The sequence below is a fragment of the Somniosus microcephalus genome, chromosome 12 (genome assembly GCF_052327205.1).
Source record: "Somniosus microcephalus isolate GS21.2 chromosome 12, FLI_Smic_1.0, whole genome shotgun sequence".
NCBI classification, from domain to species: domain Eukaryota; kingdom Metazoa; phylum Chordata; class Chondrichthyes; order Squaliformes; family Somniosidae; genus Somniosus; species Somniosus microcephalus.
The window spans coordinates 24,591,387-24,604,115 of NC_140998.1; the positions used below are offsets into that span (position 1 = coordinate 24,591,387).

Here is a 12,729-nt window from a genome sequence, read left to right on the forward strand (position 1 = left end):
AGGTTATTTGTGTCCTCCTTTGTGAAGACAGAACCAAATACGTATTTAATTGGTCAGCCATTTCTTTGTTCCCCATTACAAATGCCCGATTCTGACTGCAAGGGACCGATGCTCAACTTCACCAATCTTTTTCTCTTCAATCTTTTTCTCTTCACATATCTATAGAAGCTTTTAGTCAGTTTTTATGTTCCCTGCAAGCTTACTCTCATACTCTATTTCCCCCTCTTAATTAATCCCTTTCTCCTCCTTTGCTGAATCCTAAACTGCTCCGAATCCTCAGGTTTGCTGCTTTTTCTGGCCAATTTATATGTCCTCTCCTTGGATCTTATGCTATCCCTAATTTTCCTTGTTAGCCACGGTTGAGTCACCTTTTTTGTTTTATTTTTATGCCAAACAGGGATGAACAAATTTTGTAGTTCATCCATGCGATCTTTAAATGTTTGCCATTGCCTATCCACCATCAACCCTCTAAAGTAACGTTCCCCAATCCATCCTAGCCAACTCGCGCCTCATACCATCGTAGTTTCCTTTATTTAAATTCAGGACCCTAGTCTCGGAGTCAAATACTTCACTCTCCATCTTAATGAAGAATTCTATCATATTATGATCGCTCCGCCCCAAGGGGCCTCGCACAAGATTGCTAATTAATCCTTTCTCATTATATAATACCCAGTCTAAGATGGCCTGATCTCTGGTTGGTTCCTTGACATATTGTTCCAGGAAACCATCCCGTATACACTCCAGGAATTCCTCCTCCACAGTACTGTTACTAATTTGGTTAGCCCAATCTATATGTAGATTAAAGTCACCCATGATAACTGCTGTGCCCTTATTGCACGCATCTCTAATTTCCCGTTTAATGCCATCCCCAACCTCAGCATTACTGTTTGGGGGTCTGTATACAACTCCCACTAACGTTTTCTGCCCCTTGGTATTTCTCAGCTCTACCCATACAGATTCCACATCATCAGAGCTAATATCCTTCCTTACTATTGTGTTAATCTCCTCTTTAACCAGCAATGCTACCCCACCTCCTTTTCCTTTTTGCCTGTCTTTCCTGAATATTGAATATCCCTGGATGTTGAATTCCCAGCCTTGGTCACCCTGGAGCCATGTCTCCGTAATCCCAATTATATCATATCCGTTTACATCTATTTGCACAGCTAATTCATCCACCTTATTACGAATGCTCCTCGCATTACGACACAAAGCCTTCAGGCTTGTTTTTTTAACACTCTTAGAATTATTGTTTACTGTGGCCATGTTTGAGTTAAACCTTTGATTTCTCTGACTGCCACATTTGCTTTTCTCCTTCCTGTCTTTTGCTTCTATCCTTGTTTCCCTTTCCTCTGTCTCCCTGCACAGGTTCCCAACCCCCCCTGCCATTTTAGTTTGAACCAGACTGTTCGCAATCTCAACATGCTATTCGAACCCAAGCTAAGTATCCAACTACATATACTATCCATCACAGTGCGCACTTACTTCCACCTCCATATCATCCACCTCCGTCCCTGCCTCAGCCCATCTGCCTCTAAAACTATCATCCATGCCTTTGTCACTTAAAGGTTCGACTGTTCCAATGCTCTCCCATCCACCAGCCTCTGTAAACTTCAGCTCATCCAAAAATCAGCTGCTCGCAACCTGTCCCCCGCCAAGTCCTCTGACTGGAGAATTGAGGAGGCCGCTTGTGTTCAGCTGATTGCCATACGGGATCTCCATTGGCATTAAACTCTCTTGTGCATCACAAGCAAAAACCTGTGTATTTGAAATCTCACCAGTTGGAAGAAAAAAAGTTTCCCTCACATTGCTATTTTTAATTTCCCCGTGTATTTTAGCAAGTCGTGTGATGATGTTGTCTGCTGACGAGCAGCTTCTCTTGAAAATAAGAACTTGCATTTATATAGCACCTTACCGTGTCTCTCAGAAACACCGCAAAGCACTTCACAGAAAATGAATTACTGTGAAAGAAAGACTTGCATTTCTATAGCGCCTTTCATGACCACAGGACATCCCAAAGCGCTTTACACCCAATGAAGTACTTTTGAAGTGTAGTCACTGTTGTAATGTAGGAATGTTGTAATGCTGTAATGAAGTGCGGTAACTGTTACATCAGCCATTCTGCAGACAGCAAGATCCCACAAACAGCAATGAGATGAGCGGCAATCTGTTCTTGATGTTGATTGAGAGGGTAATAGGTGCCAGGAGAGCCCCTGTTCTTCTTGGGATATCTTTACATCCGCCTGAACTACTGAGCAGAAGGTGGGCCTGGGGGTGGTGGGGCGCAGTTTAAACACCTTATCCAAAGGATGGCACATGCAGCAATGCAATACTCCCTCTGTACTGCAATAGAGTGCCAGCACAGATCATGACAGGTTGGGTGATTATACTGCATCTGCTATGCATCTGCCCAATGTGGATAAATGCAAGGTTATCCACTCTGGTGGCAAAAACAGGAAGACAGATTATTATCTGAACGGTAATAGATTGGGAAAAGGGGAAGTGCAACGAGACCTGGGTGTCCTTGTGCACCAGTCGCTGAAGGTAAGCATGCAGGTGCAGCAGGTGGTTAAGAAGACAAATGGTATGTTGGCCTTCATAGCGAGAGGATTTGAGTACAGGAGCAAGGATGTCTTGCTGCAGTTGTACGGGGCCTTGGTGAGACCACACCTTGAGTATTATGTGCAAATTTGGTCGCCTTGTCTGAGGAAGGATGTTCTTGCCATGGAGGGAGTGCAGCGAAGATTCACCAGACTGTTGCCTGGGATGGCAGGAATGATGTATGAGGAAAGATTGGGTCGATTAGGCTTATATTCGCTAGAGTTTAGAAGAATGAGAGGGGATCTCATTGAAACTTATAAAATTCTAACAGGACTAGACAGATTAGATGCAGGAAGGATGTTCCCGATGACGGGGGAGTCCAGAACCAGGGGTCACAGTCTAAGGATCAGGGGTAAGCCATTTAGGACAGAGATGAGGAGGAATTTCTTCACCCAGAGAGTGGTGAACCTGTGGAATTCTCTACCACAGAAGGCAGTTGAGGCCAATTCATTAAATATATTCAAGAAGGAGTTAGATATATTTCTTAAGGCTAAAGGGATCAAGGGATATGGGGAAAAAGCAGGGGCAGGGTACTGAATTTGGATAATCCGCCATTTGATGAGATCATGGCTGAATAGGCTCGAGGGGCCGAATGGCCTACTCCTGCTCCTATCTTCTATGTTTCTATGAGCTGAAACGGATATGGGAATGGAACCATCAGCCAGAGGCAAGAGTATTACTGAGCCAAGCTGACACGCAAAAAGCTTCCACTTTGAAACCTGGCTTTCCTTAGTGGATAAAAGACAGCTTTGAGAATTTATAAATATCAGTAAAAAAAAACACCTGTTGAAATATTGAAGCAGGTTTTTTTTCCCCCCCCCCAATTTTCTCCCGCTCCTCTCCCGAAAGCTTGGACTCCTTGCCGGAGTATGTTTACGAAGAATTTACACAATGCCTCTCGTTCTCAGGAAGTGCTTCACAGCCACTTAATTCTCTTGAAGTGTAGTCACGTTGTGTTGTAGATGAAGGGGCCAGGCAATTTGTGCAAGGGGCCCAGCAGCCCTCCGGTGCTGTGCCTAAATGGCCACTCTACATGTGCGAGCCTAGACGGTGTGCACGGCCAAACGAGTGGGGCATGGAGGACATCACAGCCAAGCTTGATTCTGTCCTCACCCAACATCCACTGGATAATCAGGAGTCAGGATCCGCTGGATCATCGGCAGTCAGGACTCGCTGGATCATCGGGAGTAGGAACTTTGGTTGATTTTTACCTCTCCTGAATGCAAGGGAAATGGAGCCATGCATCCTGGGACATCAAAAAGCAGACAGCAGAGGGACTGACCACAACTTTTAATCCCCTTCAGGGCAGGTTGAGAAAGCGGTTAAAAAAGCATATGGGATCCTGGGCTTCATAAATAGAGGCACAGAGTACAAAAGCAAGAAAGTTATGATGAACCTTTAGACAACACTGATTCGGCCCCAACTGGAGTATTGTGTCCAATTCTGGGCACTGCACTTTAGGAAGAATGTGAAGGCCTTAGAGAGGGTGCAGAAAAGATTTACGAGAATGATTCCAGGGATGTGGGACTTCAGTTACGTGGATAGACTAGTGAAGCTGGGGTTGTTCTCCTTAAAGCAGAAAAGATTGAGAGGAGATTTGATAGAGGTGTTCAAAATCATGAGGGGTCTAGACAGAGTAGAGAGAGAGAAACTGTTCCCATTGGCAGAAGGGTCAAGAACCAGAGGACACAGATTTAAGGTGATTGGCAAAAGAACCAAAGGCGATGTGAGGAAAAACTTTTTTTACGCAGCGAGTGGGTAGAATCTGGAATGTATGCAGCGAGTGGTTAGAATCTGGAATGTACTGCCTGAAAGGGTGGTGGAGGCAGATTCAATCATGGCTTTCAAAAGGGAATTGGATAAGTAACTGAAGTCCGTCATCCCTGGAATCATTCTCACAAATTTTTGCTGTAGGGCAAAAAAATTTGCAGGGCTACAGGGAAAGGGCAGAGGAGTGGGATGAGCTGAAGTGCTCCTGCAGAGAGCTGGCAAGAGCTCGACAGGCCGAATGGCCTCCTTCTGTGCTGTAACCATTCTATGATTCGAAGATTGGCAAACTTTTCCAGCGGACTGCAGGGTCACCAATATAATAAACCACCTAACAATAGGCCCAGTTATTCTAACATCAGTTGGAGACAAAGTCTTAAATCCCATTATTCGAGATAAAATTAGTCAGCATTTAGAAATGCAAGGGTTAATCAAGGACTGTTAGCATGGACTTGTTAAAGACAAGTTGTGCTGGACAAATTTACTAGAGTGCTTTTTAAAACAATTGACTGATAGAACAGTTTAGAGAGAATAGATTACATGTAGCCTATATGGATTTTCAGAAGATGTTCAATAAGGTGTCTCACAAGAGGCTAGTTATAAAACGTCAGGTACGTGGTACAAGAGGAAATCTAAGAGCATGGATAAAGTGATGGTTGATGGACAGGGAACAATGGGTTAGCTTAACAGGTGTTGCTCAGAGTGCTGGAAGGTTGAAAGTGATGTGCCCCCGGGGTCAATGAAATGTCCACTTTATTTCTGGCCAATATTTATACCTCAACCAACATCACTAAAACATAGATTATCCGGCCATTATCTCAGTATGGGAGCTTGCTGTACGCAAAATGGCTGCTGCATTTTCTACATTAAAACAGTGACTAAACTTCATAAGTAATTCACTGCCTGTAAAGTGTTTGGGACATCGTTGAGTCTTTTGTTCCAGTCCTACTTGGGTCCTCTCCCTCACCTCTTCTGGTACATTGATGACTCTCGCCCCGAACTGGAAAATGTAATCAACTTTGATTCCAATTTCCAGCCTTCCCTCGCCTTTACATGGTCTATCTCCAACTCTTTCCTTCCTCAACTTCTCGGTCTCCATTTCTGGGGATAGGCTATCGACCAATATTCACTGTAAGCCCACTGACTCCCACAGCTACCTGGACTACATTTCCTCCCACCCCACTTCCTGTAAGGACTCGATTCGATTCTCCCAGTTTCTCCGTCGCATCTGTTCTGATGATGCCACCTTCCACACCAGTGCTTCCGATATGTCTTCCTTTTTCCTCAACCGAGGATTCCCCTCTACCATGGTTGATAGGGCCCTCGACCGTGTCCGCTCCATTTCCCAAACTTCTGCCCTCACCCCTGCCCCTCCCTCCCAGAACCACAATAGGGTTCCCTTTGTCCTCACCTTTCACCCCGCCAGCCTCCACAGTCAACGGATCATCTTCCGCCATTTCCGCCACCTCCAGCAAGATCCCACCACCAAATACACCTTCCCCTCCCAGCTGCTCACGATGCGGTCTCCTCTACATTGGGGAGACCAAATGCAGATTGAGTAACCGCTTTGCGGAACACCACTGTTCAGTCCGCAAGCATGACCCCGAGCTTCCGGTCGCCTGTCATTTTAATTCTCTGCCCCACTCTCTCTCCGACCTCGGTCTCTTGCAAGGTTCCAACGAAGCTCAACGTAAGCTCAAGGAACAGCACCTCATCTTTCGACTAGTCACTTTACAGCCGCCTAGACTCAACACTGTGTTCAACAATTTCAGATCTTAACCTCGGCCCTCATTTTTTCAGATGGCAGTTGTTGCTGATGATTCTTGTATTCCTATTTACACCTTCTCTAGACCATCTTTTGTTTCCTTACTTGTTCTATTACCATCTCCTTTCACCATCATCCCTTTTTGTCATTTAATCTCTGCTGCCTGCCACCCGATCACAGAGCTTCTCTTTTGTTCTTTTCTCCCCTCCTCCCCTTCACTGCTTCTGCACTTGCTTAAAAACCGGTTACATTTCTAACTTTTTTCCAGTTCTGATGAAAGGTCATCAACCTCAAACGTTAACTCTGTTTCTCGCTCTCCGCAGATGCAGCCTGGCCTGCTGAGTATTTCCAGCATTTTCTGTTTTTATATTATTATATTATATAAATGCAAGACTTTCTTTCATTTGAACATCAGGCTTTCAGGATTCCAGACCCCATGAAGTCTCATGGCTTCAGGTCAAGCATGGGCAAGGAAACCTTCTGCTGATTACCACCTACCGCCCTCCTTCAGCTGGTGAATCAGTACTGCTGCATGTTACACACCACTTGGAAGAAGCACTGAGAGTAACAAGGGCACAGAATGTACTCTGGGTGGGGGACTTCAAATGTCCATCACCAAGAGTGGTTCGGTAGCACCACTACTGACCGAGCCCTGAAGGACACAGCTGCCAGACTGGGCCTGGGACAAGTGGTGAGAGAACCAACACGAGGGTAAAACCTACTTGACCTCGTCCTCACCAATCTACCTGCCGCAGATGCATCTGTCCATGACAGCATTGGCAGCAGTGACCATCGTACAGTCCTTGTGGAGACGAAGTTCCGTCTTCACATGGAGGACACCCTCCATTATGTTCTGTGGCACTACCACCGTACTAAATCAGATAGATTCAGAACAGATCTAGCAGCTCAAAACTGGGCATCCATGAGGCGCTGTGGGCCATCAGCAGCAGAATTGTATTCCACCACAATCTGTAAATTCATTGCCCGGCATATCCCTCACTCTACCATTACCAGCAAGCCAGGGGACCAACCCTGGTTCAATAAGGAGTGTAAAAGAGCATGCCAGGAGCAGCACCAGGCGTACCTAAAATGGAGGTGCCAACCTGGGGAAGCTGCAACACAGGACTGCATGCTTGCTAAAAAGCGGGAGCAGCATGCTATAGACAAGGCTAAGCGATCCCACAATCAACGGATCAGATCAATGCCCTGCAGTCCTGCCACATCCAGTCATGAATGGTGGTGGACCATTAAACAACTAACGGGAGGAGGAGACTCCATGAATATCCCCATCCTCAACGATGGTGGAGCCCAGCACGTGAGTGCAAAAGACAAGGCTGACGCGTTTGCAACCATCTTCAGCCAGAAGGGCCAAGTGGATGAGCCATATCAGCTTCCTCCTGAGGTTCCCACCATCACAAAAGCCATCCTTCAGCCAATTCGATTCACTCCACGTGATATCAAGAAACGGCTGAGCGCACTGGATACAGCAAAGACCATGGGCTCTGACAATATCCCGGCTGTCGTGCTGAAGACTTGTGCTCCAGAACTAGCCACGCCTCTAGCCAAGCTGTTCCAGTACAGCTACAACACTGGCATCTACCCAACAATGTGGAAACCTGCCCAGGTATGTCCTGTCCACTTCAGAAAAAGCGGGACAAATCCAACCTGGCCAATTACCGCCCCATCAGCCTACTCTCAATCATCAACAAGGTGATGGAAGGCGTCATCGACAGCGCTATCAAGCGGCACTTACACACCAGTAACCTGCTCACCCGATGTTCAGTTTGGATTCCTCCTGGACCACTTGGCTCCAGACCTCATTACAGCCTTGGTCCAAACATGGACAAAAGAGCTGAATTTCAGAGGTGAGGCGAGAGTGACTGCCCTCGACATCAAGGCAGCATTTCACAAGTGTGGCATCAAGGAGCCATAGTAAAACTGAAGTCAAATGGAATCAGGGGAAAACTCTCCACTGGCTGGAGTCATACCTAGCACAAAGGAAGATGGTTGTGGTGGTTGGAGGCCAATCATCACAGCCCCAGGACATCGCTGCAGGAGTTCCTCAAGGCAGTGTCCCAGGCCCAACCATCTTCAGCTGCTTCATCAATATCCTTCCCTCCATCATAAGGTCAGAACTGGGGATGTTTGCTGATGACTGCACAGTGTTCAGTGCCATTCACAGCTCCTTAGATAATGAAGCAGTCAATGCCCACATGCAGCATGACCTGGATAACATTCAGGCTTGGGCTGATAAGTGGCAAGTAACATTCGCGCCACAGAAGTGCCAGGCAATGACTATATCCAACTAGCGAGAGTCTAACCACCTCCCCTTGACATTCAACGGCATTACAATAACCAAATCCCCCACCATCAACATCCTGGGGGGGTCACCATTGACCAGAAACTTAACTAGACCAGCCACATAAATACTGTGGCTACAAGAGCAGGTCAGAGGTTGGGTATCCTACATCGAGTGTCTCACCTCATGACTCCCCAAAGACTTTCCACCATCTACAAGGCACAAGTAAGGAGTGTGATGGAATACTCTCCACTTGCCTGGATGAGTGCAGCTCCAACAACACTCAAGAAGCTCGACACCGTCCAGGACAAAGCAGCCCGCTTGATTGGCACCACATCCACCACCTTAAACATTCACTCCCTCCACCACCGGCAAACTGTGGCTGCAGTGTGTGCCATCTACAAGATGTCCTGCAGCAACGCGCCAAGGCTTCTTCGGCAGCACCTCCCAAACCCGCGACCTCCCATCGAAACCTATAAAATTCTGTCAGGTCTGGACAGACTAGATGCAGGAAGGATGTTTCTGATGGCCGGGGAGTCCAGAACCAGGGGTCATAGTCTAAGGATAAGGGGTAAGCCATTTAGGACTGAAATGGGGAGGAATTTCTTCACCCAGAGAGTGGTGAACCTGTGGAATTCTCTACCACAGAGGGCGGTGGAGGCTAGTTCATTAAATATATTCAAGAAAGAGTTGGATATATTTCTTGAGGCTAAAGGGATCAAGGGATATGGGGAGAAGGCAGGGACAGGGTACTGAATTTGGATGATCAGCCATGATCACATTGAATGGCAGAGTAGGCTCGAGGGGCCAAATGGCCTACTCCTGCTCCTATCTTCTATGTTTCTATGACCTCTACTACCTAGAAGAACAAGAGCAGCATGTGCATGGGAACACCACCACTTCCAAGTTACACACCATCCTGACTTGGAAGTATAGCGCCGTTCCTTCATCGTCGCTTGGTCAAAATCCTGGAACTCCCTCCCTAGCGGTGCTGCAGGGAGTACCTTCACCACTGCAGCGGTTCAAGAAGGCAGCTCACCACCACCTTCTCAAGGGCAATTAAGGATGAGCAATAAATGCTGGCCTTGCCAGCGACGCCCAAATCTCATGAACGAATACAAAGAATTTCAGGATACATGGAGGGTTTAATCCACCAACATTATGGAAACAGATTAATATTACAGTGCAATGGTAGTGATCATTCAGAAATAAACAACATTTATGTAACTTTTGCAGCAGTACCTAGATATTAGTGCAACCAAGACCTTGGTTATACAACTTGTAATGAACCCCTCCCCTTTTACCACACGCTGTGCAGCCTATTTCCAAACATTATTTCCCTATCCACATGGCTTTATATTAAGTGACCCTTTCTCAGTTTCCCTGAACTGCCATGTTGCACACTTTACAGAACTGACCAGTCACTCACTCATACAATTAAAACTTGTCCTTCACTTATTTTGTATGGCCACACCGTCTACTTACAGGGGTCTCTAAAGAAACATATATATATAGTTGGTCAGTTACGTATTCAAAAGCTACGGGAATGATTCCTTTGCAAGGGGACCCTCTGTACTTCCTGAAAATGGGATTAACAGCACCTCCTACCCCGACACTTACCGGCTTCTGTCAACAGCCACCTTCGCCCTCTGACACTTGAGTTCCCGCCTCCCCTGGCCCCTGGGAATAATGGCACCCTGCCCGTCGCGCAAAGCCACATGGGGCTTGTAGTCACCACCCGCCGTCCTTTCCGTCCATTTCAACGGGGAGCGGTTAGAAGAAAAACTACAACATTTCTACCTGGTGTTAAAAAAGCCGAAATCCCAGCGCTGTATTTACATTTAGTTTAATGAACGTGCATTATTCACAACGGAAGACCCTTATCACGTAATTTTTTTTTATATAGGGAACAACGTTGCCGATTATTCCACGACTGTTCTGGGGGGACTACGGCTCCTACAAGGCTTTGCGGTCGAGCGGCTCACGGGCATCAAAGCATCAAAGGGACCGCCGGGCGGCGTGACGTCAGACGCAGGGGCATCAAAGGGGCCGCCGGGCGGCGTGACGTCAGACGCAGGGGCATCAAAGGGGGCGGCGTGACGTCAGACGCAGGAGCATCAAAGGGACCTCCGGGCAGCGGGCGTAATGTGCGACGTAAGACGCAAAAAAAGCATCAAAGGGGCCGCTGCGTTGCACGGCGTGATGTCAGACGCACGGAAACGGTGGCGGCAGCAACTTCCAGGAGAAAATGGCGTTGACGAGGTTGGTGTTTTCTTTATTTCTGTGACTGTTGGGCCGCCGTTTAGTGACGCGCCGCCCGCGCCTTTTTGTTGTTGTAAGGAAACGTGTGCAGACCGATCCGTGTCTCTGGAATATTCTCCTCGCCCCATTCCGGATTCTCACTAGGCCCAACGAAGCCTCGGCTTTGCCTGACTGAGATTCCCCCCTTGCCTCCTAAGCTAAGGACCTCAGAAACACTGTGATGACTGTGTGCCAGGGGTGCAGGCGCCCTGTGCTGTTGCACTGGTGGAAAAGTTCAGACTTTGGGTCACTTTTATTCCTTGTTTTATTACAGTGCAGCCTCAAAAAAAAAATAAAGAGACTGCCAAGAATGATTTGCCCCAGTGTCTGGGGGGCTTTACCTGGGATGTGGGGGTTTCTTTTTTTGTTACTTTAAATGTTGTCCAAGTTCCTGCTTAAAAAAACAACTTTTTCTTTAAATTCAATCCCTTTGGTGCTTTGTGTACAAATCCTATGAATCTGCCCATGTACAAGTGTTTTGCTGATTCGCACTTTATGGTTTGTTGGTTAATTAACCAATTATGATGAGGTGTGCAATATCTATGGTGTTACCACATAGTTGCTGCCATGGTAACCGTGCCCCCCCCCCCCCCAAAACCCCCAACCAAAAAAAGTGCACACGTCGGAGATTGTTAAAAATGAAATGCCATTTAAAAAAAGTAATAAGGGGAAAAATTGCAGGGCTATGGGGAAATAGTGGCGGAGTGGGACTAATTGGACAGCTCTTTCTAAGAACCGGCACAGGCATGATGGGCTGAATGGCCTCTTTCTGTGCTGTTTGATTCAATGATTCAAATGACAGTTCGAATCAGCAGTGACGGGTAATTGCACTGACTGTACAGTGGGTCTCAATTTGAATCCTTCCCCATCGGAACTGGAGTAAAGCAAGGATGCATCATTGCACCTGTCCTTTTGGCCATTTTCCTTGCGGCTTTTCCATCTCGAGCTTGTGTCAATCTATCCCACGGCGTAGAAATCAAGTACCAAATAGAGGGAAAGCCTTTCAGTTTAAGGTGCTTGCAGGCAAAGATGAAAGTTCTAGCCACCATCATTGTTGATCTTTAGTATGCTGATGACTGTAAAATTGTGGCTCATTCTGCCACTGATCTTCAAATGATCCTAGACAACTTAAATGAAGCCTACAGTCTATTCAGATTCTCTTATTAATGATTCCAAAACTAAAGTGTGCTATCAGCCTGCACCTGGCACTCCGGCTTCTCCCTCATCAATTACCATCAATGGAATGATTTTAGACAATGTGAACTATTTTACACACCTTGGTAGCTATCTATCAAAGACTGCAAACATCGATGAGTTTCAGCACCGCATAAGAACATTAGGAACAGGAGAAACCATTCAGACCCTCTCTGCCTCTGTACATCTCTTTCCTCCTTTTAAAGCACACCTTAAAACCTACTTCCTGTCCTAATATCTCCTTTTGTGGCTCAGTGTCAAATTTTGTTTTGTAACACTCCTGTGAAGTGCCTTGGGATGTTTTACTACGTTAAAGGCGCATTTAAATACAAATTGTTGTTCTCTGTTCTGCCATTCCTGATGGCCTGCATCCTAGGGTCTTAAATGAAGTGGCTGCAGAGATAGTGGATGCATTGGTTGTAATCTTCCAAAATTCCCTAGACTCTGGAAAGGTCCCAGCGGATTGGAAAACCGCAAATGTAATGCGCATATTCAAGAAAGAAGGGAGACAGAAATCTGGAAACTATAGGCCAGTTAGCCTAACATCTATCATTGCAAAAATGCTGTAATCCATTATTAAGGAAGTAGTACAGGAAACTTTGTTATATCCGGCACCGACGGGACCGAGCTGTTGCCGATCTATCAAAACTGCCGGACATACAAAGTTAATGTTGAAGCATACGGAGGTTTTCATCTCCGTATCTGACAACAAACACTGTTGCTTAGCAACAGCTTCTAAAGAGGCAGCTGCAAGCGTCTCTAGCTGAAGCTGTTGCTATAGCTACAGACCTTGCAGTGCCTGACT

The 12,729-nt window shown here is 46.5% G+C and overlaps 2 protein-coding genes across 3 annotated transcripts in view; one reads left to right on the forward strand and one right to left on the reverse strand.

Moving 5' to 3' along the window:
* The window catches only part of adck1 (aarF domain containing kinase 1), a 719,907-nt gene extending 709,693 nt beyond the window's left edge, over window positions 1-10,214 (reverse strand). The window contains exon 1 of one of the 2 annotated variants that reach the window (XM_086002658.1): window positions 10,050-10,126. The gene's annotated coding sequence lies outside the window, so the exon portion shown is untranslated. Of the gene's footprint in view, window positions 1-10,049 lie in introns of both variants that reach the window. The other variant, XM_086002659.1, reaches the window with a different exon arrangement.
* Window positions 10,215-10,585: 371 nt separating this feature from the next.
* snw1 (SNW domain containing 1) overlaps window positions 10,586-12,729 on the forward strand; it is a 33,153-nt gene continuing 31,009 nt past the window's right edge. Inside the window, exon 1 of the mRNA XM_086002657.1 lies at window positions 10,586-10,691. Within this exon, the coding sequence (XP_085858783.1) occupies window positions 10,678-10,691 (14 nt within the window). The 5' untranslated portion in view covers window positions 10,586-10,677. The remainder of the gene's footprint in view (window positions 10,692-12,729) is intronic.